Source organism: Catharus ustulatus, chromosome 30, assembly GCF_009819885.2.
Source record: "Catharus ustulatus isolate bCatUst1 chromosome 30, bCatUst1.pri.v2, whole genome shotgun sequence".
Lineage (NCBI taxonomy): Eukaryota > Metazoa > Chordata > Aves > Passeriformes > Turdidae > Catharus > Catharus ustulatus.
The window spans coordinates 61,167-88,583 of NC_046250.1; the positions used below are offsets into that span (position 1 = coordinate 61,167).

Here is a 27,417-nt window from a genome sequence, read left to right on the forward strand (position 1 = left end):
AGAGGGCTGGGGGAATGGGGGTTCAGAGAAGGAATAGGCCATGTAACGGGAGAGCAGAGGGGATGAGTGCTGTGGGCAAAGAAGGTGCTTGAGAGGGAAGGAAGAAGTGCAAGGAGGAGGAAGGGCCGCTGGGGGAGAGGGGTGCATTTGAAAAAGGGGGACAGAGAGGAATATGGTGTTTTGGAAGTGAAGGGGATTGCTGGGGAGAAGAAAGGCTGTTGGGGACACAGGGAGAAAATGGGGATTTAGAGGGGGAATAGTGAAGAGGAAAGGGGAGTGCTGGAGGAAGTGATGGACAGTTGAAAAAGTGAGGTGCAGAGGGGGAATATGGATGTTGAGGAGGAAGGGTGCTCGGTGAGAAAAGGGGGTACTGGGGGAAATGGATGCTGGGAGAAAGTGGGGTGCAGAAGCAGAATATGGTTGTTGGGGGCAGAGTGCTGAGGGAATGCAAATGTTCGGAGGAAAGGGCATTTTGGGAGGAGCAGGGCGCTGGGGAAAGGGAGTTTCAGAGGAGAATGGAGGGTGTGAGGAGGAAGTGCGGGCGCTGGGGGAAAGGGAGGGCAGAAGGCTGCTGGGGGTAAAGGATGCTGAGGATACAGGATACCGGGAGGCACAGGATACTGGGGGTGAAGGATGCTGGGGGTACAGGATGCTGGTAATAAGTAGGCTGGGGATACAGGATACTGGGAGGTACAGGATGCTGGGAATAAGTAGGCTGGGGATACAGGGTACTGGGAGGTACAGGATGCTGGGGGTACAGGATGCTGGGGGTACGGGATGCTGGGGGATACAGAGTCCTGGCAGCACGGGATGCTGAGGGTGCAGGATGCCGGGGGTAGAGGATGCTGGAGGGTACAGGATCCTGGAGGTGCAGGATCCTGGGGGCTGCAGGATGCTGGGGAGGTACAGGATACTGGTGGGTATAGGATACTGGTGGGTACAGGATACTGGTGGGTACAGGACGCTGGGAGTACAGGATGCTGGGTGTACGAGTTGCTGGGGATACAGGGTCCTGGGGCTACAGGATGCTGGGGAGGTACAAGATGCTGAGAGGTACAGGATGCTGGAGGGTACAGGCTCCTGGGGGTGCAGGATCCTGGGGGCTACAGGATGCTGGGGAGGTACAGGATGCTGAGAGGTACAGGATGCTGGGGGGCAGGACCCGCCATGTCCCCGCGGGGATTCGCACGCACCCTCTGTGCGGTGCTGGCTCTGTCCGGGAGGGGGCGCCGTGAGACGGACGGGGGCGGGGCCAGGGGCGGGGCCAGAGGCGGGGCCGGTGGGGCCACCGGGGCGGGGCCGGGGGCGGGGCGGACCCAGGGGGCGGGGCCCGGGGCGGGGCCGGGCGGACCCAGGGGGCGGGGTCGCTGGGGGGGCGGGGCCGGAGCGCCCATGGCGGCGCCGCGCGTGGTGCTGCTGCTGAGCGGGAAGAGGAAATCGGGGAAGGATTTCGTGGCCGAGGAGTTGCGGAGCCGGTACCGGGCGGGGCGGGACTCTGCCTGGGGTGTGGGCGGGGAAGGCACGGGGTGTGCGGATAGTACCGGAGGACAGAAAGGCCGGGACTTGGACGAGCGGAACCGGTGACAGTGCCCATCCCGCTTACCCCTCTCCCACAGGCTGGGCCCCGATGTCTGCACCATTCTGCGCCTCTCTGGGCCCCTCAAGGAGCAGTACGCCAAGGTACCACGGCCGTGCCGAGCCTTGTCACACCCCGCCGAGCTGTGCCAGGACACTGCCGAGCTGTGCCGTCCCACGCTCACACCATACCACACCATGACGTACCGTGCCACACCATCCTGAGCTGTGCCGGGCACTGCCGTGTCCTGCCACATGCTGTGCCGTCTCACTCTCACACTTGTACCACACCGAGCCGTGCCATGCCACGCTGAGTTGTGCGGGAGCAGTTCTGTGCCTTCCCGTGCTCATCCCGTGCTACACCACAGTGCTGAGCCGTGCCCTGCTCTGCTGCTCTGTGCTGTGCCATCTGATGCTTTGCCATGCTGTGCTGAGCTGTGCCATGCTGCACCACACCAGACTATGTCAGGACATGCTGTGCCAAGCTGTGCCATCCCACAATCACGCTGTACCACACTGTGCCAAGCTTTTGCGTGCTGTGCTGTGCTGTACTGACCCATCCCGTTCCACCTGTGCTGAGGCGTGGCATGTCACAACACATGTGCCATGCCATGCTCGTTGGCCAGGCCATGCCTACTGACCCCCCTTCCCCACAGGAGCATGGTCTCGACTTTCAGCGGCTCCTGGATGCCAGCACCTACAAGGAGACGTTCCGTCAGGACATGATCCGCTGGGGCGAGGAGAAGCGCCGCACCGACCCCGGCTTCTTCTGCCGGGCAGCAGTCGAGGGGGCACTGCAGCCAGTGTGGGTGAGTTTTGGGGAGTGCAGAGGGGTGCTGGGGACAGAGGACAGGTGCTGATGGAGCCCCTGCGCAGGTGGTGAGTGACACACGGCGCCTCTCGGATGTGGAGTGGTTCCGGGATGCCTACGGGGATGTGGTGCAGACTGTGCGGGTGGTGGCTGCTGAGGAGACAAGGAAGAGGAGGAACTGGGTCTTTGTCACTGGTGAGCAAGTGAGGGGCAGCTTCGCCTAGTGTGACACCAAAACTGGGGTTGCCCAATGGGCACAAGTCTGCTGCCTCCACTACCGTTCCTTGGCAGTGGGAGCAAGAGGCTTTGGATCAAGGCCCCGAGCTCGGGGGGTGAGGTCATGATGGGGGTACAGACAGACATATCCTGACCATCCTTGGGGCCTCCCTGGGCTCTGTGCTGCCAGGGGTGGACGACGCTGAATCTGAGTGCGGCCTGGACCAGGGAGTGGCCTTTGATTGGGTGATCACCAATGACGGGGATGAGGTGGCCCTGGGCGAGCAGCTGGAGATGCTGGTGCAGTCACTCCACAGGAGCCTATAGCTCCATGTCTCTCAACTGAGCATCATCCCTGAGCTCTCCCCAGCCCTTCAGCATCTCCCCCTCCACCTCCTGCTAATGCTTCCTGCTCTGGAATAAAGCTCTGACACTGAGAACTGCTGCCACACTAAGCCTGTGTCTCATTTCTGGGGAAGGGACACACAGGTCATCCCGCCCCACCCCTGCCATGGGTTTCCCAGCTTTTGGGCAGCAGAAGTGCAGTTCAATACCTTCTGTCCAAGCAGAGGGTCACCAGCTGGATGTTTCATGGTGTCTTTTAATAAGGTTTCTAGCTGCCCTAGTATCTTTTAATACTGTTACTAGCAATTCCCTACAGATTATCTGCTTCCCAAACTCATACACTTATATCTGCTCCTCTCCAGCAACAGCTGGGCACAGCGGGGGGTGAGGGGTGGTGGTTCCTGGGTGGGCTGCGGGTGTTGAGGGGGGATTAGGGCCCCTTATACATCTGTATGTATATATCCCATAGTCTGGGTCTACCATTACCCTGACCCCGACCTTGGGGACATCCTGAGACACACACATCGTGCCCCCCATCCATGACCCACCCCCGGGATGGGAGCACCTGCTCCAGCTGCTGTTCGTAATCTCCAGCCTCTGTAAACGGATTAAGAGGGATTATATAAAAGGAGGGGGGATGCCCGTGGGGGAACCCAATGGGTTAAACAGACGAGGGGTCGGTCGCGACTTGCCCGTCGGGGCGCACGGCTGCTGGCGCCTGGTGCATCCCGGTGCACTACAATCCCGAACGACCCCGCAGAGATGCAGGAACCGGGGGTGTGATGGAGGGGGAGATACAAAGCGGGGAGCGGGCGGGGATGATGTCAGCCTGCGGGGAGCCCCAGCGTGGCCAATGGCGCTGCGGGGCCGGGCCAGCGGCAGCGGCGGGGGCGGTGGCGGCGGCGATAGCGGCGAGAGCACGGAGCCCATTCATGATCCAGCGAACGGGGCCGGTGGCAAGTAAAGCGGAACCGGTGCCCTGCAAAGCGGCGCCGGTACCGCCGTCATGGAAACATCGGGACATCTCCACGATTCGGGCGTGGGGGACTTGGAGGAGGATGGTCGGTGTCCCTGCCCGTTACCGGGGGATGAACGGTCCCCGCCGCCGCCCTCCGCGCTGCCGCCGCTCCAGCACAGCCTGTTGCACTCCTCGCCCGGGTCGTTACGGGCCCCTCCTCCTCCTCCCGCCGCCCCCGCCGCCCTCCACCCTTCCTCCCGCCACGGTAGCCAGCTCAACCTCGGCGACCACCCAGCGGGCTCTGGGGTGGCTAGCAGCAAGCACCGGCAGCCCAGCCCCTTGGTTCATCGGCGGGACAGCAACCCCTTCACCGAGATTGCCATGAGCTCCTGCAAGTACAGCGGAGGGGTGATGAAGCCCCTCAGCCGACTCAGCGCATCCCGACGGAACCTCATCGAGGCCGAGCCGGAGGCACAACCCCTGCAGCTCTTCGGTGCCGGTGAACCCCCTGAAATTGTTGTCTCACGCGAGGACAACCATGCGCCCACCACCCACCGTCCCACCCGCCCGCCTGCCCGGCCGGCTCCCACCACCTTTGCCAAGGGGCCCAAGCGCAAGGCGCAGAACATTGGCTACCGGCTCGGGCACCGCCGGGCACTGTTCGAGAAGAGGAAGCGCCTCAGCGACTACGCGCTCATCTTCGGCATGTTTGGCATTGTCGTCATGGTCATTGAGACCGAGCTCTCCTGGGGGCTCTACTCCAAGGTACCAAGGGGGCCATGGGGGTGTGTGTGGGGCTGGTGGCATCAGATGGTGCCTGGTAGGGTGAGCATGGAGCCATTTGCCCCATCTATCCCACGGGATAAATATGGAGCTGTTTGGCCCAGCTGGAGTGGATAGGCTGGCTGGTGACTGGCAGGATGTTCCCAGAGCTTTGGTGGATGCTGCAGCCACAGGTGCTGCACAGGGTGACACCTGGCTGGAGGTGCAGGGACTGTGCACTGCTAGCTGCTCTCTTGAGTCCTGCCCCATGCACTTGTAGCAGCAGGCACCGACCCACTGAGGACTGTGGTGCCTGTTGCTGGCATGGCAGTGCTCTGCTCAAAAGCACTGTGCCCCCGGCGGTGCAGCAAAGCACCCCCTCCCTCCTCTGCCTCCTCCTCCACACCCCTTCCTGTCCTTTTTTTCCCTTTTTTTTTTTTTGCAGGACAGTGTCTTTTATTTATAATTCTGCCCCCCCTCTCCAGTCCCCTCCCCCCGCCGTCCCTTTCAGCTCCTGCTCCCGGGCTGAGCTGGTTGGCAGCGATATGAATAACTCTTTGTATGTCATGTTATTTATACCTATCCAGAGAGGGGAAGGCATTGGCACCCCCACCAGCACCCATGGGCGTCACGGGATGGCACTGCCGAGGGGGCTGGGGTGCAGCCAGCGGGGGTCCCCGTGCCAGGATGCCGCCAGTGGAGGGGAAGAAGCGGGATGGGAAGGGGCTGTTCAACACTTCCTGCCATTATCCGGCATGGGCAGCGGGGAGGGCAGGGTGACCAGAGGAGGAGGAGGAAGGGAGGCGTGGCACTGGGGGGGGGTCCTGCGGTTTTGGGGAACCCTCTGCCTCCCCACCGAGGTGCCTGGTGTGGGGGTGGCTGAGCCCCATCTTTCCATGGCTGTCAGGGTCAGTGGGCATGCAGGGGCTGCGGGCAGCAGTTCCACTGCTCTGAGGCAGAGGCATGCCTTAGTACTAAGCTGGCATCTCTGGCATCCTTGCCGAGAAAGAAAGATGTTTCAATGCCAGAGCCTTTTTCTGGTGGTTCCCACTCCCCTTTGGCAGGAGCAAAGCCAAACCACCATCCCCCACCTGCATCTGCTACCTGTTGAGTTGCAGCCACCCTCGCAGGCTCCGTGTGCCTGCCTGCCTGGTGCCAGGGGGCCTGTCCACCCTTACCAAGCTGCCAGCAGCACTGCTGCCATGCTCGCTGGCCCCACCACGCTGAGCTGCTGTGTCAGCTGGGGAAGACCCTGTGAGTCAGCGCTGCTGCCATGCAGCAGCTGTGACACGCCGCTACGCCCCTGCCCCACTGTGACACAAACAATTGTGCTGACAACCACAGAGTGCAGGAGAGTTCCTGGCTCCGGCCTCCGCAGGCCCTTGGCCAGATTTGCAGCAGCTATGTATAAATCCCCCCCCCCCACCCCCAGCAGCCCCCAGTGAGAAACCAGAACTCACTGGCAGGGACATGACCGTGAGTGTGGGAGTGCATGTGATCAGGGCTGGCTGTCATTGTAGATGTGGGGATGTCAGTGCAGCTCCAGCTCTGCCCCATGGCCCCAGACATGTCACTGCATGCTCCCAGCCAGAGGAAGCCAGGGCTGAGCTGGGAAGCAAGGACACACTGGCCAGGGTTTGCCTGGTGGGCAGGACAGGGCCTCTCCTGCCCATGGGACAGTATTGCTGCTTCCCACACCATGTGCAGCACTACCAGAGTGAAGCATCCTGCCTTCCACATGGTGGGGCAGGACATATTCCAGGGGTGCCAAGGTCTTTCCCCACTTGGGCCAAGACCTCATGTTGTTTGCTGCAAGCATGGCATCCAGGAAGGGCTCTTCCTGACAGGTCTCTTCAGGCAGGAGGCATTGCCCATACAGGGTTTGTGCCCATGGGAAACACTGAGCCACCTTGGCACAATGCTGCCCCGGAGTTAGCCTGTCAATAGTAGTGTTTAGTCCCAGCACTTTTCTTAGCACCAGCCATTATATCCACACAATTGCACAGCCAGAGCCAAGTTGTTAACAATGCGGCACCGCCTCCACAGCAAATAGTCCCTTCTCTGCGTGCAAACACCCTGTGGAGACGAGGAACACTGGGGAGAGGGAGCCAAACAAGACCAAAACCAGCCCAGCACACTGGGGAGCCAAGGACAGCATGCCATGAGTGTGCCATGGGTCACCACGTGTGCCATGGGTCACCACGCTGGGGCTCAGCACGCTGGGGATGGTGTGGAGGTGTGGGATGGGTGCAGCAGTGAGGTGGGATGCTTTGGCAATAACATCTTGGTGAGGGGCTGCCATCAGTAGGGCTGGATTGTGGCTGGCACACACATGAGTTTACCAGTATCCAAAGGGAATGGTGAATCCCTGCTTTTCCTGGGGACCTGCCAGTTCAGCCATTTCCCTAATTTGCATAAGACCCATTAGCTGGGGTTCTAGTTAAATCATCGGTTTGGATACCATAAAACTGGGCTCAGGTTAGATGGGGCACTGCACATCTCAGAGGGGTGGCTGGGAACTGCACTCAGAATTAAATAAGCATAATAGAATTTTAAAAGAGTTTTGAAGAGAGGGCCCATGGTGCAGGTGGTACCAGTGGTGCCAGTGATGCTGATGCTACTGGTGGTGTCAAGCTGCTTAGGGGAGAAGCTGAAGCAGCAGAAGTGCTGTTGATGATGGGGATTTCAGGTGTTGGGGGGCAGTATTTTCTTTAGGGTGTGGAGTCCCACAGCTGTGTACCCCTAAATGCCTTTCCTGCTTTCACTCTGCAGGACTCCATGTTCTCCCTGGCCCTGAAATGCCTTATAAGCCTCTCCACTGTCATCCTGCTGGGCCTCATCATCGCCTATCACACACGGGAGGTGCAGGTAGGTCCTGGCATCATCAATCCTAGTGAGGGGCTGCTGGGGTGTGCTGTGGGGTTTGCCAACCACCTGAGTGGGATGCAGTACCTGTGCTCACATCCTGCTCCATCCTGAAGGAGCCTCCTTCCTCTTTGTCAGGGTTTTTTGGGGGGCAGTGAGGGTTCTTGGGGGGCAGTCAGGCCAGGCACCAAGGGGTCTGTCTGAGCAGATATGGTGGTAGCTGGGGGAGACTACAGCCAGGAAGGGCTCAGGCCAGTCAAAGTGCCAAGGAAAGCCACGAAATCCTTTCCTAATCAGGGCTGCACACTCTTTTCCTCCCTGGGAAGTTAAAGGACTCCCAGTTTGTTCCAGGAAGGCTGTGCTTCCCTGTGCAACCTAGCTTCGGCACAATGCCAGCCTGTTTTGGGCATGGGAAGAATGAATCACCAGTCAGGAGAAGGAGCATCCTGGGAAGGGATGTCAAAGCCCCTGGCCCTGAGTGCACCATAATCCCACCTTGACTCTCCTGGGGCTGGGGGATGTAGGAGCTTTGCCCTATAGGGGGCTGGCAGCAGCATCCCACTCCCTGCCTGCCTCTGTCCCTGCAGTCCCCACTCCAGCTCAGCCTGCCCTCGTGGGGATAAAGCCTGGGGGTGAGTTACTCAAGGCAAATATTTGAGAGCTTTGGTTCTTGCTGGAATAATATTTACCCCAGGATGACGGTGGTTGGGGTCAGCCGGGTGAGCCGTGCCCCCGCTGCTCGCTGTTTCCTCTGCTTGTTGTTCCTGGCAGTGGGTTGTGCAAACACAACATCCACCCAGGCAGCACACAGGTCATCCTACCTCTCCTGCCTTGACCAGAGCCAAAGTCTCAGTGCTGTCCCTCTGCCCATGGGGACTGAACCTCACCGTGGTCCCAGCTGCTCTGCCAGGCCAGTTACACTGCCAACACAGAGAATTAGATGAGTTTGACTTAATCTGCCCCAATAAAGTTGTGCTGGCTGCATGTTGCCCTGTGTGTTATGGAGTGTTATGAATTGCTGCTGCTCCAACCAAAACGGAATGGGGCTGCCAGAGCTGTAAATCCTCAACTTCTTGTACCTCTCGACCGAGGCTGGGGACTGTGCTCACCTGGCCATGGCACTTGTCAGACCTCCCAGCCTCTGGAAAATAATTACTTCAGCCTCTTCCCTCAGGATTCCCTCTTCCTTTCTTGCCCAGAGAAGCTGTGGCTGCCTCAGCCACTGGAAATGTTCAAGGCCAGGTTGAATGGAGATTGGAGCAAGCTGGCCTAGTGGAAGGTGTCCCTGCCCATGTAAGTGGGTGGAATGAGATGAGCTTTAAGGTCCTGTTCAACCCAAACCAGTTTGTGATTCTATCCTCCTACTAATTGTGTTAATTAGTCCTTTGGGGTACTTGAATGTCTTCCTGTGCCTCAGTTTCTCTGGGGCTGAAGCATCACTCAGCACCCCAATGATGGCTCTGGTGCTGAGGGCAGAACGTGCCATCCTCTGCCAGCACCACATCACCATCCCAATGTTTGGATAACAAAAGCCTGGGGGTGTTTATGCTTTTGGTGAAACTTTAGTCCCCATGAGGTATCTCAGTAGCTTTTCTTGGGCTTTGTTTTTCTGGAGATGTGGTGGCCAACACTCTTTTTTCCTTCCCCTGCTGGAGCCAGAAATGTTGGGGAATGCCCCCTTGGGTACCACTGAACCACACAAGGTTTCCATAGAAACCTGCATTGATGCTTCACAGGTACAGAACTGAGAGGGGCTGGCTCAGGGGAATCCTGCCCAAATCTTCTCTTGCTCCTTCCCTGGCCTATGCCAACCCCCCATCATGCAGTCAAAAGGCTCCTGCCTTTTTCCGCTTGCTAATTTGTTTATTTTAACACCCTTTTCCAGGAAGGAATAGGCTGTCAGCTTGCTAAATGCCTGAGGATCTCCCTTGACAGCTTGGAGCATTTTTGTAAACAATTTCTCAAACAAAGCAGCTAAAAGGAGCAGAGTTTTCCCTACAGAAAGGGAGGTGGCTGGGACAGCCACTCTGAGTCAGTCCCAGTGGCTCCTGCCATCCCCAGGGAGAGCCCCAAGTGCCATGCCGTGCTAGTGAGACGGCTGGCACAGGTGTACTGGGGACTCTGGCAGGGCAGGAGGGTTGTTCCAGGGCTCAGCACCAGCTGGGACCATGCTCCCCACCCACCTCTCGTCTGCTGCCCTGGCTGTGTGCAGCCCTGGATCCGTGAGCAAGCCAGCATCGTTTCATGCTCGCAGGATTGAGGACGCGGACAGTAGCACCAGCTGCCACATCCCCCTTGGATCCCTTCCTGGTGGTTTCTTTGCCAAGTGCTGCTTGCAGAGAGGCCCTGAGCACATCCCTGCTGTTGGGGGTGATACTGGTGTTCCTGTCACACCAGGCAGAAGCCGATGGCAGCGTCAGGACAGCCCTGCTGACAGGACAGGGTAGGTGACTCCCAGGGCTCTGGAGGCATCCCAGAGAGGCCAGCTGAGCTGCCATCTTCCCAGCTCCTGCAGAGACCCCAACTCCATCACTGATGATGAGAGAGGAGCTGGTGTACCCAGAATGAACCATCAGTTGCCATGACAACCGAATCCCATCTCTGCCAGCAGCTGGATGCTCTGACTGTGGCGTTCACTGCCCAGATATCACTCTGGCACTCAAGGTGTGATGACTGTCGGTGAAATCAGTGCAGCACCAGGAGCAGAGGGACTGGAGTGGCTCATGCTGATGCTCTGTGGCCTGGATGAGGGGGACATTCCAGGAGGTGGGCTCTGCCAGCAAGGTTTTGAGTGAACTGTCACCATGTTGTACCTGGGTGTGTGCTCAAGGCTAGGCACCTTAAAGCTTTTGGTGTCCCCTGCAATGTGACCAGCCCTGACACACACTAGCTGGGCAGCAGAGAGGTTGGTGGTGACTCATTCTCATGTCTTCCTTCTCCATCCATCCCCAGCTCTTCTAGCTGAGCCACACCCAGCTCCCCTTAGCTCTGGTGTCAGACCCTCACTGCTTGTGGAGGGAGGGATGCCAGTGGGCAACTTGTGTGGGGCCACTGGTAACGGTGTGGTTTTGCATCTTGGCAGCTCTTTGTGATCGACAATGGAGCTGACGACTGGCGGATAGCAATGACCTACGAGCGCATCCTCTACATCAGCCTGGAGATGCTGGTTTGTGCCATACACCCCATTCCTGGGGAGTACAAATTTTTCTGGACAGCTCGCCTGGCTTTCTCCTACACCCCTTCTCGGGCAGAGGCTGATGTGGACATCATCCTGTCTATCCCCATGTTCCTGCGCCTCTACCTGATCGCTCGGGTGATGCTGCTGCACAGCAAGCTCTTCACTGACGCCTCCTCACGCAGCATTGGGGCACTCAACAAGATTAACTTCAACACCCGCTTTGTCATGAAGACACTCATGACCATCTGCCCTGGGACCGTGCTGCTGGTCTTCAGCATTTCCCTCTGGATCATCGCTGCATGGACAGTCCGTGTGTGTGAGAGGTGAGAGGGGTTTGGGATGCGTGGTACTTTAGGATTCACAGTGGTTTGGGGTAGGTGGCAGTTCAGGATGCTCAGCAGCTCAGGACACTCAACACTTCGGAATGCCTGGTGGTTTGGAATGCTCAGCTGTTCAGGACACATGTAGGTTCATAATGTGTGGAGGTTTGAGATGCATGGTGGTTTGGAATGCCCAGTAGTTCAGGATGCACGACGAGCAGAAGTTTGGGCTGTGCAGAAGTTTGGGATGCTCCATGGTTCAGGATGTGCCGCAGTTCAGGACTTCATGATGATGTGCAGCAGTTTGTGTTTTGGGATTTGTGGCAGTTTGAGATTCTCAATGGAGATGCGATGTATGAGTGATGCTGGGCTCTGGGGCCTCAGCTCCACCAAGCCCTGTTATTACCAGATGATAAATTGTCAACTCAGGCAGGAAGCAGAGCAGTGCAGTACCTAGGCCAGGCAGGGTCCTTGTGGAAGAGCTCAGTGTGTGGTGCCAGAAGCCCCAGCCACATGGATGGGAGACATGGAGAATGGTGGGAGCTGTGGGGCTGTGTGTGGGGAGGGACCAGAGGTGCTGATGGTAAGTGACGGGGCCTGGCTCAGGCTCTAGCAGTACTGCCATGACAACACTGTGGTGACAAACCCACAGCCTGATGGCATCATGCCAGCATCAGTGTGCTCAGCACTGGGGTTGCTGTGGCGACCAGCCTGGTGGGTATCATTGCACCTCCATCTCTCAGGGACCTGCCACCACTCTTTGTCTGCTGAGGGAGCCAGGGGGCTGCAGTGGTGGCATCCCAGTGCTGTGCCAGGTTTTCTCCACAGCCATAGTGCGGGGTGCCAGCAGCACATGGGGAAGGGAGGGCAGGTCATTTTGTGGCAGCTTTGTGTCATCCTTCGAACTAAGGTGCGAGGGATCACACCTACAGGCTCCCCAGGGTTACCTGGGACACTCGGACTGCTTCTAGATTGCTTGCAAAGTGAGAGGAAGACCACACCCCCTCTTCCCCAGGGTGGGACCCGTTGCTCTGGTTATGCTGCAAAGGGATATTAGGGCAGCTGTAAGTGCTGTGGCAGTGGTGTGGGACGGCACACTGAGATTTTATGAGCTTTTACAGGCTGTGTTTGTCTTCCTGCCTCCCTTAATGATGCTCTCCTTATGAGCTGGATCCTCAGGCATTGCCTAATTGTGTTTGAGAAATTGTGGTTTATGGGTCCTAAACAGGGAGCAGGCAGACAGGCACCCAGGACACACACAGGAGGGCAATCCCTCACCTGCCGAGGCTTAGGCTCGAAAATGCAATGAAGAACTATTAGGGAAAAACAAAACAAAACAAAAACAACCAGAAATGATGCAGACAAGGCACTGCAGATCACTGGCACCGCAGTTGCCATCACCTCCCTGTATGTACAGAGAGGCAGGAGTGAGCCCAGGTGGGCTGAGATGCGTCAGTCCTGGGGAATGCACGGCTGGGGGAATGCAGAACCCCTAGGACACGCTCCATGTGCGAGGGATGCAACATCACTTGTGCATGCACCGGCCCTGGGGGTCACACAACTCCCACAGGAGCTACCCAGGACGTGTCTCCCTGTCCACACTGATGTCACTGGAAACCAAATTGCTGTGGTTTGCAGGATCATTCCCAACCAGCACCCGCTGGGGCCGGGCAGTTGAGAAGTGGTCGTGCCTCTCCAAGACCTGGTTCTCGGGCTGGGGTCATGGCACGTCGTCTCGGCGCTGAGCTGTGGTCCCCAGTGTCTGTGGGCGCGGCATCCTCCCGTGCGCCGCGGGGCCGCACCTCTCCGAAGGCAGGAGTCGCTTAGCAACCTCGCCTGCTCGCCTGGCCACCGCACACGGCGCCAGCGCTGCTCGGCCTGCCCGCCGAGGAGTGCTCACTCGTGTGCTCGTACTGCGCGCTCACACGGCGCGCTCACACGTGTGCTCACACTGCTCACACTGCGCGCTCATGTGTGCTCTCACTGCGTGCTCACGCTCATGTGTGCTCACACTGTGTACTCACACTGCACGCTCGCACTGCTCGCACTGCTCACACTGCACGCTCACTCGTGCGCTCACACTGTGTGCTCACACTGCACACTCACCTGTGTGCTCACCCGTGTGCTCACCCTGCTCACACTGCACACTCACCTGTGTGCTCACCCGTGTGCTCACCCTGCTCACACTGCACACTCACCTGTGTGCTCACCCGTGTGCTCACACTGCTCACACTGCTCATGCTGTGCGCTCACACGGGTGCTCACGCTGCATGCTCCCATTGTGCACTCACATTGTGTGCTCACACTGTGTGCTCTCACATGTGCTCACACTGCTCACACTGCTCACACTGCATGCTCATGTGTGCTCACACTGTGCATTCACTCTGCATGCTCACAATGTGTGCTCACACTGTGTGCTCACACTGCTCACACTGCTCACACTGTGCGCTCATACTGCACACTCACACTGCTCACACTGCATGCTCACACTGTGCGCTCACACTGCACGCTCACACTGCATGCTCACAATGTGTGCTCACACTGCTCACACTGCATGCTCACACTGTGCGCTCATACTGCACGCTCACACTGCTCACACTGCATGCTCACACTGTGCGCTCACACTGCACGCTCACACTGCACGCTCACACTGCATGCTCACACTGTGCGCTCACACGTGCTCACACTGCTCCCACCGCACGCTCACACATGTGCCCACACTACGCATTGACACTGTGCGCTCACACAGTGCGCTCACGGGTGCTCACACTGCTCACACTGCGTACTCACACTGCGTATTCACACTGTGCGCTCGCACTGTGTGCTCACACTGTTCCCACCACGCGCTCACACACATGCTCACACTGCACACTCACACTGCATGCTCACACTGTATGCTCACACGTGTGCTCACACTGCTCCCACCATGCGCTCACGCACGTGCTCACACTGCACACTCACACTGCGCATTGACACTGCACGCTCACACTGCGCGCTCACACTGCCTGCTCACACATGCGCTCACACGTGTGCTCACACTGCACACTCACACGGTGCACTCACACTACATGCTCACACTGCACGCTCACACTGCACGCTTACACTGCGCGCTCACACGTGCTCACACTGCTCACACTGCCTGCTCACACTGCTCACACTGCGTGCTCACACTGCGTACTCACGCTGTGTGCTCGTTCATGCACCCTGCCTGCTCCTGGGACGGGGCTGCAGCCAGCCCAGAGCCCGAGCTGGGGCTGCCCAGCCCTGTGGTGTCGGTTCTGCCGGGATGGGGCTGCCACAGTAGCATGGTGTGGCAATGGGGTGATGCTCACAGCAGCCACAGTGCTGAGGGTGGCTGTGGCCTTAGTGGGGGCAGGCAGACAAGGGGACAACAGAAAGCAGTGCTGGTGTCTGACTGATTGCAGCAACCCTTGGCGTGAGTAGGTGGCCCCTCTTTCTGCCCACACCAGCCATGACCACCTCTGGTTTATCAATTCTTGCTCAAAGTGCTACTCAGAAGAGAAAATGTCCCTCTGCCCAGTAGGCCTGTAACCCCCTTGTCCAGCATGATGCTTTTGAGGTTGTCCTCGTAGGAGATTCCATCCTGATGGATAAGGTGGGCTCAGCTCTTCTCGGGAGAATACACTGGATGGGATAAGTGTGTGTGCCCCACTGCTGGTGCTGGAATTTTGGGGAGTGCCACTGTGGTTACCAGCTCTAGCTCCCCTGGCCAACCCTGCCCAGAGTGAATCTCACCATGGCTGAGGGTGCTTTCTCCTGCACCAGGTCCTCATTTGAGTCTCCAGCTGAGGGAAAAACATTTCAGAAAGGGAGAAAACCCAACTGCTCTGCGAGTGATGATCTTGGAGTTGGGATTGCCAAAAGCTCCATCTGTTTTCCCTCTCTGGATTCTGTGAAGAGGCTGGGAGAAGCCTGCCAGGGAGGCAGGAAAACAACCATCCTATTCAAAGTGGGGTAAAGGCATTGCCTGCCCCTGCTGACTTAGGGCTGAGTCCCACTGCAGGCTGGGCCAGGCCATGCTCTGCTGCCAGGGGTCAGCCCTGCATCCCTCAGCAAACATACCTGCATGGCTTGGCTGTGCTTGCACCAGCCCTGGGCAGCTGCAGGCAGCTGGGGCCCCTGGTTGCTTGTTTGCTGGAAGAGCCACAGCCAATGTCTGGGACAGCCAGAGTGGTCACTGACCTCACATCTCAGCAGGGACCTGGAAAATCTGCAGCACTCCCAAAGCTGCAGCCACTCCACATGTGCTGTGTCTTGAATGTGTGAGCTGTTCCTTTGTTCCTGAAAACCAAGTGAATGCCAGAGGCTCAACAGGATCTATCCCCAGCAATTCTGCTGGGGCTGCTGACAGCTCTGTCTTCTGGGGCAGCACAGCCCAGGCTGCAGCAGCAGTAGGATGCAGGGGAGGATGCCAATGGAGCTGCTGTGGTCAGGGGCTTTGCACAGCCACAGCTCTCTCTCCCTCAGCCAATTCTCGCTGCAACACCGCATGAAACCAGGGACACACAACAGGACTGGGATGTGGTGACAGGTCTGACTGAAAGCAGAAGCCCTTTCCACTGAGATTTTGTTCTCATTTTGTCCATGTGGGTTTTCCAGTGCCAGAAATTGTGCAACCACTGCTACTATGGCACATCCTACTGTGCTGTTAATCTTGTACCCCAGCATAGCCCATGCCAGGGAGCCACTGTGCCCAGGTACCCCCATTTCTGCCACATCCATCCCTGTCCCCTGCTGTGACACTGATGTCTGTGTCTCCTTGGCAGGTACCACGACCAGCAGGATGTGACCAGCAACTTCCTGGGTGCCATGTGGCTCATCTCCATCACTTTCCTCTCCATTGGCTATGGTGACATGGTCCCACACACCTACTGTGGGAAGGGAGTCTGCCTGCTCACTGGCATCATGGTAAGGGCCATGCCAAGCTGATTGTCCATTCTGTGGGCTCTGCCTGTCTCCATTGCAGAGGTGGAGCCACTGGATTTTACAGGGAGCTGTTTCTCAGCTGTTTTGTCTGTGTACAAGGCCTAATGACTTCAGCTCTGAGGTCTCATAGCCTGGAAGTTGATGGAGTTGTCTCAGCTGATGAATTTGGGGTGGGTTTGGAGCCACATTCAGTAAGGGACGAGGGCCTTTGGTGGAGTCAGTGATGTCCCCAGGGAGCAGAAGGGCACCTTAGCATACCTTGGACATCCTGTCCACACCACCTGGCTTCCATTGCTCATCTGCCACGGGTTCATTTCCTTCTGGCCAAAAGGTCACCATTCCCCAGGGCCTCAAGCATACCTGCTCCAAGGAGCCCACCACAAGATCTCCTGGCTTGTGGGACTTTCCAGCCAGGGCTGCTGAAGGAGCAGCTGGGGGCCCTGTGGTCGTGGTTCCTCCACAGATCAGCACCCAGCTTTGCCCACCTCAGCTCCAGGCCCTGGGGATGGAGCCATCTCTCCTCCCAGGTAGGGCAGACCAAGCTGACACCCCATGAATATCAGCTGGGGAGGCTCCACCAAGAGGTATTAATTCTATAATATCCTCAAGTCTTTGATTTCTCTTGGAAGAGGTCAGACACAGCAAGGCTGGTATTATTGGTGAGAGCCAAGCAAGGGAGAAAATCCCTGTGGATGGGGATGATGCAGCAATTGCCAGCAGAGAAAAAGTTGCTGGTTCAGCTGAGGGCATCCCCGTGCTGCAGGCTCCCAAAGCTCTTCCCTTACCAATGGTTACTTTGAAGTGAAACATCATCTGTCAAAGTGTCCCTCCACACCCAGCACAACCCCTCACCCCTGGGAATGGAGACACCCATGACCACTGGCATTGGAGGCTTTGTTGGGCTTCCCCAGCCAGCCCCAGGGCAGCTGCTCTGCCAGGAAGAGAGAGAGGATGGGAGTCAAGAGTGTGCAGCAGGACCTTTGAGGATGCTGAAGGATTCAGGGTATCAGGTTAATTAATTACTCTAAGGAGAGCTCGTAGGGCTGACAGCACTCTGCCAGAGCAGTAGGGGGAAGCAACCCAGCTGGTAGGAGCAGCAGTGGGCAGGAGCAGAGCAGGGAGGCTCTGGAAAGAACACCTTGGCACAGATGTGCACAGATGAGCTGATGGCTGCCAGGCAGATCTGGCTCTAATTGCCAGGATGAGTGAGTTCCCTGCTGTGCAGTTGGGATACATGGCAATTTGAAGGGTCCTGGTTTGGGGCCCTTCTCTGTTCTCACCCATGTTGCCTGGTACTTCCCCACTGCTCTCCCACCCCAGACCTCTTGGGAGTGGAGGGCTCCCCATCCCACTGGGCTCTGGCACAGGGCAGATCTCTGCCCCACAGTGGCACAGGCTCACCCTGACCACTGCTGGCCTCTCCCATTAGTTACACAGCCCATTGTCAGCCACTCAAGGACACCCAGGCTCTGTAATAGCTTCTTTTTAGGATAATGGGGAGGACATGTACATTTAGTTAATTAGCAGATTGCAAGGATGAGGGTGGGAGAGTTGGTATTACAAGAGGGTGACAAACTATTTCCCCAACTAATGTCCCTGGACAGGGTGCTGGATGTACAGCACTGGTGGTGGCTGTGGTGGCCAGGAAGCTGGAGCTCACCAAAGCTGAGAAGCACGTCCACAACTTCATGATGGACACACAGCTGACAAAGCGGGTAAGGTGCCATGGGAGACAGCAGGAGCTGGGGGCATTGTTGTCTGCCAGGAGCTTGGGATTTGGGCTACCATGGCAGCAGGAAGTGGGTACCACAGTGGAAGAAGGTGTCAGCATCTCTGGGTGAGGCTGCAACAGGAGAGGAAGGTGTTGGCATCTTTGGATGTGGATCCTGCAGGTATCACTGCTGAGGAAGTTGTGCAAGTGCTGTGGATATAGTGCAGGCGTGAGTGTTATGCTGAGACAGAATCAGCTCTCTTCCAGGGATTTAGGTGATGCTCCCTCTGGGAGCATACTCTGTCCTCTTCCAGAGCATGATCTCATTTCCCTTGGTGTCAGGAAGACAACTGGATTTTGGTGATTCAGCGCCCAGACAAGAAACACACTGTGAGGCTCCCCTGAGGAGGGACCCAGAGCCAGCAGTGGGGCAGTGTCATACCAGGGTCTGGTGTCACATCCTTGGTATCATGCAGGAGCACCAGGAGGTTGCTGGTGTTGGCAGCCTCATCATGGCAAAGCATCAGCAAAACAACAGTGGTTGGTTGGTTGGTTGGTTGGTTGGTTGGTTGGTTGGTTGGTCATATAATGGGCTCTGCAGACTAGAATATGTTTTAGAGGGGATGGTGGCAAAATGAGCATCAGTGCAGCCCTTGGAAAGGCAACCAGTGGTGGGATGCAACCAAGGCACCCACTTCACCCCAGAGAGCAGAGCCCCAGACAAAGCCTTGACACCCTAGGAAAAGTCAGGACCTTGGTGTGACCAGGCTGGGAAAGCAAAACAGCTGGTCAGCCCTGCTCCACTGGCCATTGATATGGATCTGCAGGCTCCATGCCAGAGAGACAGCAGCCAGTTTCTCCTGGAATGAGCAGCCAAGCTGTGGTTTAGCTGGAGAGTCTATGGAAGTCATGTCCCAGTGCCGGCAGCAAAACTGGGACCTGCCAAGATTGGCAGATGGGTGCAGGAATCAAGAAAAACTTTGGGATTTTTTTCTTGAGTCTTATGGTACAACTTTGTGTGTAGGCAAAGATCCAAGAGCTTGAGCATGAGTGCAGAGTAGGACAGGGATGTGAGTGCACCAAGGGCCAATAGCACTGCCTTCTCTTACTCCTGCTTGAACTGCTCATCATCCCTTGAACAGTCCAGGAGACCGTGCGGGTGCAAAGCTGAGCGCCTCGCTCCAGCTGGGGCAGCTCAAGTGCTCTTGCAACATTGGTTCATGGCAGAGCCAGACCAGTGTCTCTGTGAAATCTCACATGGCTGGTGACCTGCAGCCACTCTTCCTTTTCAGATCAAGAATGCAGCAGCCAACGTCCTGCGGGAAACGTGGCTTATCTACAAGCACACTAAGCTGTTGAAGAAGATCGACCATGCTAAAGTCAGAAAGCACCAGAGGAAGTTCCTACAAGCCATCCACCAGTAAGAGGCTGTGCAGTGGGCTGGGGGCAGACTGAGCTCAAGATAAACCAGGATCCTGTTCCTGGCAGGGGCATGGGGACAGTTTTCCATTGCCCAGGATGCAGGCAGGTCTCCAGATGCTGTTTGAAAGAGGAAAGGGAGTACAGCCATGTGCTCTTTCCTTCTCCCCAGGTTACGGAGCGTGAAGATGGAGCAGAGGAAGCTGAGTGACCAAGCCAACACCCTTGTCGACCTCTCGAAGGCAAGTCCCACAGGAACCCTGTGGCTTGGCCAGACTCAGTGTTTTTCTTCACTTGGAAAAACTAAAGCAGACTTGGCTGACCGCAAAATGCTCCGACTCAGTAAATGTCAGCAAGGAATAGCTGCTGCAGGATGGCTGCCCTTGCAAAGCAGGAGGAGAAACACATACATGAGCCAGGGGTTCCCTGCAACCCTTTTTGCAAGAGATACCACTGCTCAGCAGCACAGGGCCAGCAGAGTTTCCTTGGTTTGATGGCCAGGGATGAGCCAAACTGCAGTCACAGAACCCTTGGAGAACTTGGGGTGGGCTGAGATGGGGCAGCTCTCAGGGCAGAAAGGGGTAAAGGGGTGAGCACTGCTAGTGGCAGTAGCACTAACCCCTCCAGCCATGGTACTAACCCTGCCACTGTCCCCTGTGTCCCCTCCCCAGATGCAGAACGTGATGTACGACCTCATCACAGAGCTAAATGACCGCAGCGAGGACCTGGAAAAGCAGATCAGTGGCCTGGAATCCAAGCTGGAGCAGCTCAGTGCCAGCTTCAACTCTCTGCCCCTGCTGATGGCCGACATGCTGCGCCAGCAGCAGCAGCGCCTGCTCACCGCTGTCCTGGAGGCTCGGGGGGTTGGTGTGCCGGTGGGCACCCCCCAGACTCCTCTCTCTGAGAGCCCCATCGGCGTCAGCTCCACATCCTTCCCCACCCCTTACACGAGCTCAAGCAGCTGCTAAAACGCAGCCCCTCAGCCCCGCCATGGACAGGGGAAGCATTTCCACACAGATCATGAGGTCTCTGTGAACTTTCTTCTGGTCCTTGAACCGCTGCAGGACCCTTCAGCTGGAGCCAGTGGGACCAGCAGTGCCGAGCAACGCTCGGAGCTTTGCCAACGCCTTGGTATCGGGAATTGCATCCCCGTTCAGGTGCCTCTACACGTGGTGAAGGAAGGGGACAGAAGGTGATGCCTTGGGCCAGCCTGTGCCGCGGCGTCCGGTGAGAGACAGAAAACCCACGCTCAATCTCAGGTCTTCACATTTGAAAACAAAACAAAACAAAACAAAACAAAACACCAAGTCAGAAGCACTGAAGCAACGGAGACACCGGAGGGAGAGCTTTTCTCCGTGGGGCACTCCCCTCGCCCCCCTGCCCCTCTCATGATTGCCAAACCTTGCCAGGCAGATGCCAATATGGGGGGTTCGTTATGCAGGCTCTGGCTGACTCTGCCGATGCGCCAATCCCATCTCCTTGCCAGGATCCACAGGACAGCCCCCTCACACTGACAGCTGGGTGACAATGTCTGGCTGTAACCTTCCTGGGGAGTTCTCTGGAGCTGTGAATGTTTTCTACCTAAAGAAGAACAATGGACACTTCTTCTTTCTGGTCCTTAGTGTCATATCCTGCCTGGAGACGCATGCCAGGGCCAGGAAAGCAGTGCCTACAGCGTGCAGGGCCACGCAGGGCTGCCCCCAGCCGATGGGGCTGGCAGGCCAGCCCGGGCGCTGAGGGGGTCTCCAGGTGCTCACATCACTGCCTGCTGGGACCCTCCCAGCATTTTGCAAAGCCAGTGGGCTCTTTGCAGCAGTCTCAGAAGTGCTGGATGAACACCCCATCAGCTCCAACTGTCTCCACTTGTGCTGGGAACATCCGTGCTTGAGCCCAGTTGGCACCAGGATCAAGCAGGAGCTCACTGGCAAGTGATGTGGTAGCAGGGGCAGGTGCTTCATCTGTTTAAAACAAAGCCCATCGCCTTCATGCCACTTCTGCTGGGTTTGGTGGAGGGCAGCAGCACTCTCTGGCACCATCTCAGCAATGGCACTGCTGCCCATGCCTGCCAAAGTGCAGCACCTCAGACTCCATTATACTTTTTTGCTGGTGTTCAGCTTCCTGAGGGCATCACTCGGCTGCTTCTGGAACCAGCCACTTTCTGTTTTGCTTTCACCATTTCTCCCTTTTTCCTCCTCAGTTCTTCCCCAGTGTTGTGTTCTGGCTTTCCTGGATCCTTGCATGGAGCTGCGCCAGGCTCCGATTTTGGGATTGGTGTTTGCTGCTTTCCATGAAAACTCAGCAGAGAATACTTATATATTTTTAAACAGATGAAGTAACTATGTAATTACTCTGCAATATTAATTACACCTCGCCCAGCAGTGTCAGTAATTGTAATCAGTCACTGTGTTACTCCAGGTATACTCAGCCTGTAATGCTCTCCTTTGTAACTTCCCTTCCATAAATAATGCTGGATTTTGTGCACACGTAGGGGCAGAGACACACCACCCTCCTGCACCACCACCCCTACACCCCCAATGCTGAAGAATTTCTTTGCTGCCAGTGGTGTGAGGTGGTTTCTCTACTTGTGTCCTGCAGCTGGCATTACATAGAAAAAAAGCAGTAGTTAGTGAGGAGTACTGCCCCCATGCTGGCCCTAGGAGGAGGAGGAGGAGGAAGAAGGCTGTAAGGCAACAGCAGGAGTGCTGCAAAATGAGATCCCTGTGTTAGTAGCAGGGGACCAAACATGGTCATCCCTGTTGCCTTCAGGTGGGCACATGCCCGTTGCTACTGGTCCTTGGCCAGTAGGAGATACACGGCTCCTGGGAATGAGCTGTTCTTCCAAGAGCTTGTAATTAGTGTCATTGATATCCCATGAATGGCTGGGAATTCACTGCTGCCTTGGAAGCCCCCCATGATCTATTCTCAGCCCAGCTGCTGCTCCCCGTGTGTCTATGGGTGCCCCCCATCCATCCTGCCCAGCAGAAGCTCCTGCTCGTCTCTGTCAGGAGGTTCCCAGCATGGCAATGGAGAATATGTTAGAAATTCTGAGAAAGAGTCTGAAATGCAGCATTTTCCCTGGCCTGCAGGCAGCTAGAGGAGAAAAATGCTTTCTGGGCCTCAGGTAGGAGCAAACTGCCCATGGAATGATGCTGTGCATGGGGCAAGGTGCGAAGACGTGTCCTGGGGCATCAGAGAGCCAGAGGAAGTATTGATTCTTAAAGATCAATATTGCCAGCAGGAATCCAGGAACCTCCCTGCCAGGCTCATGACCAAGTCTGGAAAATTCAACCAAGTGAGACAAGAGCAGGTACTGTCAGCCTGCAGGCCCCAAGGTTGGAGGTGGTAAGGACCACGGTGAGAGTGTGGGATTGCAACTGGAGCAAGAGACCCTTGTTCTGGGCCAGAGCAGCTACTGCTGCTGCAGTGGGATTTTGACACAGCTGGGGCAGTGGATTCCTGCGTGCCCCACAACCTCCCTCCCCTGGCCTCACCTCAGCACAACCTGCACTGCAACAACCTTTCAGCCTGGGACCTGGCAGTGCAGGGTCTGCACCCTACGCCTTGCACCTTGCACCCTGCATCCCACACATCCCCACACCCCTATCCCACCCCCATTCCACATCCCAATCCCCAAAACCCCTGTCCCACCCCTTCACCCACACCCCTGCCAGTTCTTCAACACTGGTTCCAGTAGCTCCATTATCCCCAGCGCTGCACTCCACTGTGGTCAGCACCAAGACTAAGCCCCTCCAGCCCTGCCAGGACTGCAGAGCTGACCCGAAGCCACAGTGAGGGCAGGCGTGGTGTGGAGCACCAGTGCAGTCCAGCCTGGCATGCCCACCCAGAGCTGCTGCCCTGCTCCCTGACAGCAGCTCTTGGTCACCAGCAGCCTTGGCTGGCACAGCCCCAGTAAACAACTGCGCTAAAGGCTCCCCAGCCAGTCCTGTCCACACGCCTGAGATGATCATTTTGGATATCCTAAGGGACATTGGGACAAACAGAGAGAAGAGCCAAGATCACCAAGCAAGGAGGAACAAACAGCACAAGAGGAAAATCGCTGAGATGCTGACCTCCTGCAGCTGCCAAGCATCTGATCCCACAGTCCAATGAGGCCAGTCCCCAATGCCCCTCCAGAACCCACCTAGCCCAGACAGCCCCATTTTTGGCACAGTCTTGGGGGCTTTTTTTTGCTCCACGACTCTCCTTCCTGCGCCACCTGCAAGGAACTATCCTAGAAACACCAGAAAATTCCACAGTCTCTCTGCAAACTCATGGATGTTTCTGTCCAGACTTAAGGAGCTTTGACCTGGGTTTGCATCTTGCCTCTGTACTGCTCGCTTCTTTTTTAATGATAGGGGAAAGCATAATAGTTTATTTTAACTATGAAATATATTGCTATATTATGATGGTTATGGTAATTTCAATTATGGTTTTGTACCCAACACGGTTGTTAGCAGGCAGCAACGCCAGGCTGCTGCCAAAAATGTCTGTTTCTGAGTACAGCTACTACTGCCAATGAGGATGGGAGACAGGCAGGCAGGGAGAGGTGCAGAACCCGAGTTGTTATCCTTTATCTCCCTTGTACTTATTCCCATTACTTGGAAGCTGACCTCTAGCAGGTCTGAATCTGTGTGTTGCCCAATGGTACCAGAGATTTGTTTCTCCCTAGAGGAAGGTCAGAGTCCCCATTTTTCCCAGGTTCTGGAAAGCCATTCCCCTCAGATTGTCTCCTCCAGCAGAAGGAGGGACTCTGCTCCCTCAGCACAAGCTCTGCAAGAGTCAGGACAGAGGCTCTTGAGAAAACAGTGGTGCAGAGCACATTTTCATAGAATTATGGAATCATTAAGGTTGGAAAAGTCTTCTAAGAACATCAAGTCTAACTGTTAACCAGCATGACCAAGCCCACCACTAACCCATGTGCCCAAGTGCCACATGCACAAATCTTCTAAATTCCTCCAGGGGTGGGCACGCCACTACTGTCCTGGGCAACCTGTGCCAGAGCCTGACCACACTTAGACACAAGAAATTTTCCCAGTATCCAACCTAAACCTCCTCTGGCACAACTTTCAGGCATTTTCTCTTGTCTTTTCACTTGTTACTTGGGAGAAGAGACTGGGACAGTTCACATTTCACACCCTGCCCTGAGGAGCTGCAGCTTTTGCTCAACCTCAGAGAATGACGGCATAGGAGGACAAAACCCTGAGCATGAAAGAGAAATGAGACAAGGATTCAAGGACTGCTTTGTCTCAGCCTTCCAGCTGGGAACAGGCTGCCCAGAGTTGTGTCTGCCCCATCCCTGGAGGTGTTCAAGGCCAGGTTAGATGGGGCTTGGAATAACCTGGTCTACTGGAAGGTGTCCCAGCCCATGGCACAGGGTGGAGCGAGAAGAGCTTTAAATCCCTTCCAACCCAAACTACTGTGAGATTCCATGATTCTGTGATTCTATGGACTCCTGGAGACCCAGAGAGCATCACTTCCTTATCTGCAGCCACTGAGCTGCTGGACCTGATCCCTACTGGATCATAAGTCTTAGACTGCTCTTTGGCAGCCACATTTTGTCCTGGCCAGTCTTCACAGAGCATGATGTGTACAGGAACTAGCAGCACCTATGGGACCAATTCCAGCTGCTTTTGTCCAAAGAAAGTCTAAAAGTTCCTGCACTGGCCCTTCCTGACCATAGCTGCAGCCACTGCCATGCTGTGACACTGTCAGACCTGTGCTGGTCTCACCCTTCCAGGCCAGTCCAACCCAGCAGAGCCCTAGCAGCAATTATCTGCCATGAGATTTGGATGCTCCTTGCTGGACTCCAGACCTGAAATCTCCCTGCAGAAACCAGCTCTGATGGAGGAAAGAAGCTGGTTTTTCTGAGAGGCCAGGGCTGAGCTCCTGCTGCTGCCAGCTAGGTCTGGAGCTGCTAGGGAATTCCTGGTCCCCTGCACCACTCTCCCTTGGGCTTCTCCTGCCCAGCATCTCCCAGGCAGCTCAGAGCCCTGTGCCATGGCCACCAGGTATGTTTGGTGGGGGACAATGGTGGTGGTTGCTCAGCAGTTTGGTAAAATTCTGCTGCCAGGTTCTGTACTGGTCTGAGCTCCCTCCTAAAAGTTATCCAAAGGGTTTGAGGTTGTAGAGAGGGGCTTTTGCAGGAGAGAGAAAAAGCTTCTCCATGGTCTAGTTATTTCCCTATGGGATGACCCACCTCAGAGCCCCATCAGGCACCAGGCAGGGCTCCAGAACCACCTGCCCAGTGGGTGCTCTTGGCTGAGGGCCCTGGTGCACCCAGCTCTGCTCCTTCTTCCGCCCAAAGTGTTCTTCCCCCTGCTGGGGTCTCAGCACTGCTGATGCACCTGTAGCAGGAGCTGCTTGCATGTCTGTGTGGTCAGGATCCAGTCCCGGGCTTACATTCCTCCTTCAGGGCCAGTCTCTCAGCTGGAGGACAAGAGTGGGGACTGGCCCGTGTGACAACAGCCCGTCCCCACAACATTGCCATAAACCCGAGCTGTACCCAGAAACAGGCATGTTTTAAACTATGGCTTTAACCTGTTCACTGTAAAAAGTGCCTTGGACTTTAATCTGAAGAGGTCAGTATCTAGAAGTATTTACCTGTGCGGGTGTGTAAGGATGCAGCTCTCTGTGCAGAGTTACACACACAAATATATGATCTATACGTACATCTATCAGTGCCTCAGACCCTCTGTTCTGCAAGCTGTGAGAGCTCTTTTCTTTCTACCAACACTTGGGGCCAACACTGGAGTGATGTCAGAAGCATTGCTGACACAGGGACCCTTTGCCAAAGTGAAATTTTGTGCTGGGTGCAGTGATTCCCCTCAACAGTGCTGAGCTGTCCTGTTCATCCCTGGGAAGCAGCTCTGTGCTTCTCAGGGTCCATCTGCACAATTTGGGAAGACCCCAGTGAAGGGGACACATCCCTGTTCCCTTGTGCAAAGGGAAGTTGAGGTCACATCTCTGGACTCCCCATGCCAGGAGCTGCTGGCATGTTTGGAAGTTTGTAAAACCAGGGGGCACCCCCAGATGCTTTGTTTTATGGGAGCAATGAGGGGTTTTCCAGACACACAAAAGGATTTTTGGTTCCCATGTTCTTGGGCTCAAAAAAGGAATGTAGCAGGTTGATGGGATGGCAGATGCTCTTTTTTCTGGCTCTGCACTGAGGCTCCCCATGCTCAATTCAACTCTACTCAAACATCAAAGCTGGGCTGTTCCCTCCAGTTTATCCCTCACCTTTAAAAAAACAAAGATAAAAGTTGTCTGGGGTGCAAAGGGCACACAAATAACTTTCCCAAAGTGAATGCATTGATTAAGATAAGGGGAAGCTGGATCCTTTCCCATTCAGCACCACTCTGAGCCTTACTCAGAGCCTGGCAGTGGGGCAGTGCTGGCTTCAGCTCACTCTGAAGAGTGCAGGTGCCCCAAATTCCATCTTTATATGCAGGCTAGGAGGATGCCAACAGAAACAACTCCCTTAGCTAAACATGGTGTTGTGGGGCCAGCAGAGGAGGAGGAGGAGGGAAGTGATGTGCAGTAGATTAATTGTGATGAATTGATAGACCTGAGCTTTTTTCGTTTTGAGCTAATACCTCTTAATCCTAAAAATATGAATCCTAAAAAATCCTAAAAATACTTTCTATCAGAGTCCAGGGGTCTCTCTGATAGGTGATTAAACCCTTGGAGCTTCATTTCCAGGATTAATGGCTTAGTGCCATTAAAGGCAGCTGTAGTTCTGATACTGGCCATGAAGCCAAGGCAAAACATGTTAATCTTTATGTGCAGCATTAAATCTGTTTTTATTAATGGTTCAGGATTAAAGTTTCTCCAAAGAGAAAGGTAATAATGGTCATAGGATGGATTTCCACCCCCCTGTTTCTGCCCTCTGCTTTCCCAGTCCCAGGAGTGAGAGGGAGGAGGAGGAGGATGCCGTTGGTGTGAAGGTCTGGGCATCTGGAATGTGCAGTGACAGGAGGGGAAATGCACTTCCAAAGAAAAGAGGAAAAAAAGGGAGGGGGGGAAAAAAAGCTATATAACTACATAGATAGATATAGATATAGATAGATATAGATATAGATATAGATATAGATATAGATATAGATATAGATATAGATATAGATATAGATATAGATATATAAAAATAAATATATAGATATAGATAAAAATAAAGATATAGATAGATATAGATAGATATAACTTTTATAAAGCTGTGGGGAGCTACTGGCCTTCCAGAAGGCAGAGGAAAACCCCAAGCAAACAGTTCCACAGGGCACAATTTTGAATCAGCATCTGCCTGCTGGGAGGGAGCAG

The 27,417-nt window shown here is 55.6% G+C and overlaps 2 protein-coding genes across 2 annotated transcripts; both read left to right on the plus strand.

Moving 5' to 3' along the window:
- Window positions 1–1,357: 1,357 nt before the first annotated feature.
- Window positions 1,358–2,782, plus strand: PMVK (phosphomevalonate kinase). The gene is made up of 5 exons (XM_033082825.2): window positions 1,358–1,475; window positions 1,617–1,680; window positions 2,232–2,384; window positions 2,452–2,581; window positions 2,678–2,782. Exons 1-5 carry the CDS (start codon window positions 1,393–1,395, stop codon window positions 2,728–2,730), a joined length of 483 nt encoding a protein of 160 aa, XP_032938716.1. The 5' UTR covers window positions 1,358–1,392; the 3' UTR covers window positions 2,731–2,782.
- Window positions 2,783–3,835: 1,053 nt separating this feature from the next.
- On the plus strand, window positions 3,836–25,781 carry KCNN3 (potassium calcium-activated channel subfamily N member 3). The gene is made up of 8 exons (XM_033082823.1): window positions 3,836–4,670; window positions 7,440–7,535; window positions 10,615–11,033; window positions 15,818–15,959; window positions 17,582–17,692; window positions 18,981–19,108; window positions 19,280–19,349; window positions 19,779–25,781. Exons 1-8 carry the CDS (start codon window positions 3,954–3,956, stop codon window positions 20,073–20,075), a joined length of 1,980 nt encoding a protein of 659 aa, XP_032938714.1. The 5' UTR covers window positions 3,836–3,953; the 3' UTR covers window positions 20,076–25,781.
- The last annotated feature ends 1,636 nt before the right edge of the window (window positions 25,782–27,417 follow it).

Excerpts from the sequence above, each read along its gene's own strand:
- KCNN3 (XM_033082823.1), top strand. The coding sequence starts at position 3,954 with ATGGAAACATCGGGACATCTCCACGATTCGGGCGTGGGGGACTTGGAG. Across the intron at positions 4,671-7,439 it reads CCTGGGGGCTCTACTCCAAG|GACTCCATGTTCTCCCTGGC; the intron begins GTACCAAGGGGG and ends TTCACTCTGCAG. Across the intron at positions 7,536-10,614 it reads ATCACACACGGGAGGTGCAG|CTCTTTGTGATCGACAATGG; the intron begins GTAGGTCCTGGC and ends GCATCTTGGCAG.
- PMVK (XM_033082825.2), top strand. The coding sequence starts at position 1,393 with ATGGCGGCGCCGCGCGTGGTGCTGCTGCTGAGCGGGAAGAGGAAATCG. Across the intron at positions 1,681-2,231 it reads TCAAGGAGCAGTACGCCAAG|GAGCATGGTCTCGACTTTCA; the intron begins GTACCACGGCCG and ends CCTTCCCCACAG. Across the intron at positions 2,385-2,451 it reads GGGCACTGCAGCCAGTGTGG|GTGGTGAGTGACACACGGCG; the intron begins GTGAGTTTTGGG and ends GCCCCTGCGCAG.